Source organism: Mesitornis unicolor, unplaced genomic scaffold (genome assembly GCF_000695765.1).
Source record: "Mesitornis unicolor isolate BGI_N332 unplaced genomic scaffold, ASM69576v1 scaffold35453, whole genome shotgun sequence".
In the NCBI taxonomy this organism is placed as follows: Eukaryota; Metazoa; Chordata; class Aves; order Mesitornithiformes; family Mesitornithidae; genus Mesitornis; species Mesitornis unicolor.
The window spans coordinates 2479-8674 of record NW_010173222.1 but is presented as its reverse complement, the minus strand read 5'-3'; the positions used below and the strand labels follow the sequence as shown (position 1 = coordinate 8674).

Sequence of the window (6196 nt, the reverse complement as noted above, 5' to 3'; positions counted from 1 at the left end):
TCTTTCCCTGTGACTAGGTCGATCTTCCTTCTTGATCTGGCTTAATAGTGAATGTCTCATTCTGTTAGATTTAATAGCCTAGTGAAGACTGCTTGTCAGACTCCACCAGAGTTTGTATTTTTATTTGTTGTTTGGTTTTTTGTATTTTTTAAAGCAAAGCTGCCATCGTTTCCTTGTGCTCTGAATTTCAGGTTCTAGTACTTGGAAATAAGAGAGACCTTCCTAATGCTTTGGATGAGAAACAACTAATTGAAAAGATGTAAGTCTAACCCTTCCTAAGAAAGGCTGCTTGAACTCAGTAAATGAATTCATGTACATAGTGGTTAAATCAAGAAGCTTGCATTTATAAGTAGAAAACCCAGTAACAGAAGGCAGCTGAAACATTGTACAGAAACAAGTTATGTCAAGAAGATGAACAGTTTAGATTCTCTGTGTAAGAGTCCTTGTATGTGAAGTGTATGCTGAAATGTTCTCTCTTTCCTAGGAACCTTGCTGCTATTCAGGACAGAGAAATCTGCTGCTACTCTATTTCTTGCAAAGAGAAAGATAATATAGGTAACTATTAACCTAAAATGCTAAGCATTATGAAGAGCTGTCAGAGGGTGGATTGGGGGGGTTATAACTTCAGAAACACAAGCTTCCTGGCTTCAGGAAAATGGGTAACAAATCAAAGACCAGTGCACTGGTTAAATTTTGTGTAACTCCTAATGCAGTGAGGAAGCTTGACTGATATTAGAAGTTGTAGGGTTTGTAGTTATCAAAACATTCATCAGTCTCCTGCTGCCTTCCTTTAGTTAGTTTGCAGTGAATAGCTGCCTAGTCTCACTAGTAGCTTGGCCTAAATTATTGTATTCTTTTATCGGGTACTCTCAACTCTGTCCCGCTTCATGAGGCCAGCAAGTACTTGCAGCAAGTTTTCTCTCAACAGTCATTCCCTTGAAATAATCATCTTCCCTTGGTGTCTTATCAAAGCAGTTCATGTTGTGGCCAGTGCTAGTCACCACTTCACACAGCCAAACAGTAAAGTTTTCTGGTGCTGACATCAATTGCTTTACAGTTTCTGGGGTTCAAAGGCAGAAACCCTGGTACTGTGTAATATCAAGTGCTTGACACTGGTATATTAAGTAAAGAGACTGAAAACACAGTACTTAAAAACACTTGCCATCCTTCTGATGCCTCCTTCTGCCTGCTGTGAGATTAACACTGGTTCATTGGCAGGCTAACAGGAGTTTACTGGTGAGGGAACCTTCAGGCTGGTGGTCACAGGACAAGCTATAGAAGACACCAGAACTGCTTTGTATTAAGGACTCAGTTTCTTTCCAGGAAAAATGAACAGCCTGTGGAACTCCTTTGGCTTCGTATCCAAGTCATCCTGTCACATTACCATCAGTTAAAGATTCAGATGTGGTGGACAGGAGAAATAGATACTCCCTTCTATAGTGTTTCCTGCACAAGGCTTGCAGCACAGCTGAGCATCACTGATGCTATAGGGAAGGTACTGCTGGAAGCACTGGGCTGGTATGGTGCCAGTGCATTTCACTTCCTTGGGAGCCCCTCTTCCAAGCATGGAGGAGCTTGATGCCTTGTACTGTAGGGCTAAACTGACTTTGTTCTCATCAGGTGAAGAGAGACAGACTGGCTAAATACAGCAGTGTTAATGTAAGACTAATTGTGTGAGCAATACCCAAGTGTCAGGTGAAGGGATGCCTTTTTACCAGAAGTGTAGCTGACTGAGGAACCAGGATGTCTGAGGCAGTTCCTGTTACTTAAAGGATGCTGGGCAGCTCTAGGACCAAAGCACAGTCAGCAAGCATTCAAAACAATCAGTGTGTTGATCTGTCCTGGACCATCCTCTAGAGAAAGGTTTGGATATTCCTGTCATGTACCTGAGGATGCTGGCTTACCAAAGTGATGTCAGTTACACAGACACAGATAGACACTTGAATATGGAACTTCTCTTCTCTCTCTCTTTAGATATCACGCTTCAGTGGCTTATTCAGCATTCAAAATCTAGAAGAAGCTGAAGTCTTCCTGGAATCTCCAGTACCAGTTGGCCATAATCTCAATTGTCCACTTCCCTCCATCATGAGATATTACCCAAAAATCCTGTATCAAGAATCTGCCTTTTCATGGTTCCTTTCTCATGTGCACTGCTGAAGACTTGTATTCCTATTCTGTCACAAAACAACTAGAGTTGTCATGATAAAGTCAGCACAAATATTTATTTTACAACCATCTATTGTGGGAGGGCTGTGGGGGGGGCTTTTTAAAAAGAATAATCTCTCTACCATGTTAACTATGATGGTACACTCTGTTCTGGTTTTTCAGGGCCAGGTTTTTATATGATTTTCGGCAAGTGTTTTATTTCTAGTGTTTAGTGGCTTGAAGATGCTGATGCTTGACAGCATTAAGATTCTGTAAGATGCCACATACAGTAGTTAGAAAACATTTAAGCGTGAGTTGTGGGATACTGATTTATCTCACAAATGCATGTGATGTGTGTATGTAAGCAGAGAAATGGAAACTGTTTGCAGAGGGGAGCACAAGGCATAGATCAGCATCACTAATCTACAGCTGAGATCTTATCCTGTCACTTGAAAAAGAAAACTCTCATGATGAATTAGGAAAGAGTCAACTGTTAATCATTTTGTCGCTTCTGTTTAACATTTTTGTGGGGAATGGGAATGGACTGTTCTGTCGAGCTTTCAAAAATGGGAGTTTTCCAGCATGAAAACAAATTGCTAGGATCATCAGACTTGGTTCAAATACATTTTTCTATCTACAGATACTCGTGGTCTCTCTCTGAAACCAGAGCACGCATTCTGAGCAGCTGCATGACACTTAAATTACTGCTGTTTTTGTATCCAGTCAGTGGTTGACCTCTAGCACAATATCTGTGTCGTTGTCTGGTGTCTGTCCTGCTCATGAAATGGCTGGGCACAGTTTCACCTGGTGCTATGGAATATCTGGGCTGTTGTGACAACTCTAGACCTGCCTGCTTTCTTGATGTAACCATGTGCAAAGTCTGTACCATGCGAGATGAAATGTTCTGCTGTGTCAAAGCACAAGAGAGCCAATGAGTTGATCCTGTTTCTTGACTAGCTCCTAGGGAAGTATGTATAAACTAAAGATTGTAACGTTTTTGTAGCTTTACTTTCTCAGTGACTTCAGTATATTTAAAGGGACAGACTCGTTAAGACTGGTTTGTTCATACAGTACCGTCGGTGTAGCTTACTCTAGTGTGTGCAAATCCATGGTACACCCGCTTGTGCTGCCTCACACCGTGTGTGATTCCTCACCTCAATGGAGTTTGCATTACGTCGGAGTCTTTGGTTGGAAGCACCGTTTAGTCTGATACCGGTTATGACAAGCCAGTTTTAATTTAGACTGCCATGGCCTTACTGTTCTGCACCGACCGTCGCACAGACACTACGCGCTGCCTACATTCAGTCTGAACTTGCATTTTAACTTTTTTGTCCCCTTTCAGTTCTCTGAAGCATGATTTCAATTAATTCATACTCTGGTGCTGTAGAGGAGAGGGTATATTAACTTGCTACTGTAGTCCCGAGTTCATCGGGAACTGCTACAGTTACTTTTATTTAGCAAACTTGCTTGTGCCTAAAATAAGGAAATTAAATTAGAATGTGTGAATCTTTGTGGGGGACCAGGTCACTGTTTAGTTAACTGGCCTATAGCTAAACTCGATGTGTTTGGTGTTTATATACTTCACTGCTTTCAGCGTTTATGGCATCCAAACACTACCAATTGTTAACCTGTGCATTACTCTCTGCATGTGAACAACTTATACAATTACTGAACTTTGTAAATACGTGAATTTTTTTATTTAGGTGGATGCATATGTTGGTTTACTGCTCTCCAGCTTTATTCAATAAACTTATGTTTTGAGGGTTGTATTGACACTTAACTGACTGACTTGAGTTGATGTGGCATAACTCATGGCAATACGTTATGGGATATCTGTCTCCTCTCCCACAAGGCTGCAGTGGGGAAAGAAGGCTTGGTAAATACCTGAGTTTCTGTGTGTTGTGTGGCTCAGCTGTCCACATGAAATGCTTATAAAACCACACTTCAGGCCTGGGTCTTTCTCAGCTTACATGAATGAGCTTGGATAGTCAGTCTCAGCAGACCTCAGTGCTTTTCATTAAAAAAAAGCAGTAATTAGTCAGCTGAAGGGCCTTATGTAGGGGCAGCTGTCTGGAGCTCTGTTTTCAGGAGGAAAATGCATGTTTCTACAAGCTTATTCCTTCTTGTTAAGCCTAGAGTAAAACCTTTGCTTTTCTAGCGCGAGTGTCAGATCTAGCAATGCCTGATCATTCACTGCCGAGTAAAGCATAAAGATTTTTCTTCTCTTGTTGGAAAGTGAGGCTTTTGTTGACTGAGGTCTTGAACGAAATCTTTGTTGGGATTTTAATCTGAAGTTACACTGACTGCTCTTCCCAAATACTTTGTTGCATTGATTTCTCTTGGTCACTGGTTAACTTACAGGACTGTATGTCAACATCTTCCCAGTAACAGTAACAAATTGGCTGTCTTCTGTTCATGGCCTTCCTCCATGAGAACTTTCAGACTTCCTGAGCTGTAACAGGTTAGCTTTTAGGCCTGAGTACTGGTTAGTTAGCATCCTTCACGTGTAAGTTGGCTGGCGGGAAGGACTGATAAATGGTTGAGTGAAAGATCGTGTGTGCATTTCTTCAGTTGATGGGTTTTCCTGCAGGCAAAACAAGCTACCTGGAGTTAACATTCAAAGCAAAATGCCTCTGGATGCAAAATCTGAATCCAGTATCAGTGCTGTAAGATTTGTCACCATGGTTGGTTTGGTACCAGTCCTAATAGCTTACATCAGCTGTGGTGTGAACTTGGCCAGCAGGTTTTCACAGTTTGACCAACACCTGGGTTTTCACAGCTATTCTTGGTTCTCACAGAGCCTTTAGCTTGTCACATGGCAGAAGTGTAGACCTTGAAGAGACGTTTTGAATCCAGTGTGGAGGACTACACCTTTTGTCTTTGAGGGCTTGATCAACTTTCCAACTACCTTCACTCTGAAGCAGAAGGGAAGTGTAGTCTTTCCTGAGAGGTGAGGCTGGTTTTGGCACCTTTCAGCCTTGGACTGAAATAACTGCTTGCTCATCTGGCACAGTTAAGTCCAAGGTTAAACTTACTCTGTTCTAATAAAGATGTGGAGCCTAAGACAGGCATGAGCAGTGTTCTCTGCTGAATTTGGATGCTATAGCTGTGTTCTGCTTCTAGAAATCTGTTGTGCTAATTAATCTTTCATGATGATTACTTGTCTCGGGCCGACTGAGTTTCCCATTATCTTAACAAAAGTTGCTTTTGGGGATGCATTTTAGTAACACAAATTATTGTAAGTATCAATGGCTGTAGCCCTGAAACTCTCTTCTGATATATCTGCAGTAAGCCTTGACCATTAGCATGTTAAAAAACCTGGGTCTTGTGAGAAGGCAAATACTGAGCCAGAGAGAGCTCTTGGTCATGAATAGGCGTGCAAGTTAGACACCAGTCATACGATTAAATGATCTCATGATGTGTTGGTGCTGTATGGCATCCTGATGATTTAAAATAGACATCAACTCGAAATACTTGTTGGTTTTGTTCAGCGTGAAGCGATCGCTCTTGCTGCTGGTAGAGCAGTGAGTCTCTAGCCTGGACTGGGAAATGTTTGTGTGCACCCACAGCACTGAAAGCTTTCCCTGGACCGTTAATGTCCTGTCGGTGTGGATGGTGGTTTCTTTAAGTGCACTTACAGTGCAACATAAATTCTCATTGTCACCCTGAGTACAGCCTAGGGTCTTGGCAGTTGCACAGAGCAATTCTGTCCTATCACTTGGCAACACGAAAAATGCACAGATGTGGAGCTAATAATCTCATTTCTTGCCAATTTGTGTTTTCTCTTTCTATCTTTATGGAAACAGGTTGGAAAGATGGTCCCTTTTGGGTGCTGACATATTATAATGCATAATCTTAACTTTCTGGTAGAAGAAAGGAGGCCAAAGAAAATGCCTTAAACAATCTCTCTGGTTAAATTAATACAGGAACGTTGCGCAGGGATCTATAACTTAAAGTATAACTTAGCTTTTCTGAGGTTTAACTTTGTAGTTACTGTGGCTGTGCCATGGCATGTCGCGATTCGCTTTGTGCGTGTTTACTGAGCGTGGAG

At 41.7% G+C, this 6196-nt stretch overlaps 1 protein-coding gene across 1 annotated transcript in view; it reads left to right on the top strand.

Annotated features, from left to right (window-relative positions):
• The window catches only part of ARL8B (ADP-ribosylation factor-like 8B), a 5591-nt gene extending 1668 nt beyond the window's left edge, over positions 1-3923 (top strand). The window contains exons 4-6 of the mRNA XM_010180650.1: positions 192-259; positions 485-555; positions 1975-3923. Of these exons, the coding sequence (XP_010178952.1) occupies positions 192-259; positions 485-555; positions 1975-2024 (189 nt within the window). The 3' untranslated portion in view covers positions 2025-3923. The remainder of the gene's footprint in view (positions 1-191; positions 260-484; positions 556-1974) is intronic.
• Positions 3924-6196: the final 2273 nt, after the last annotated feature.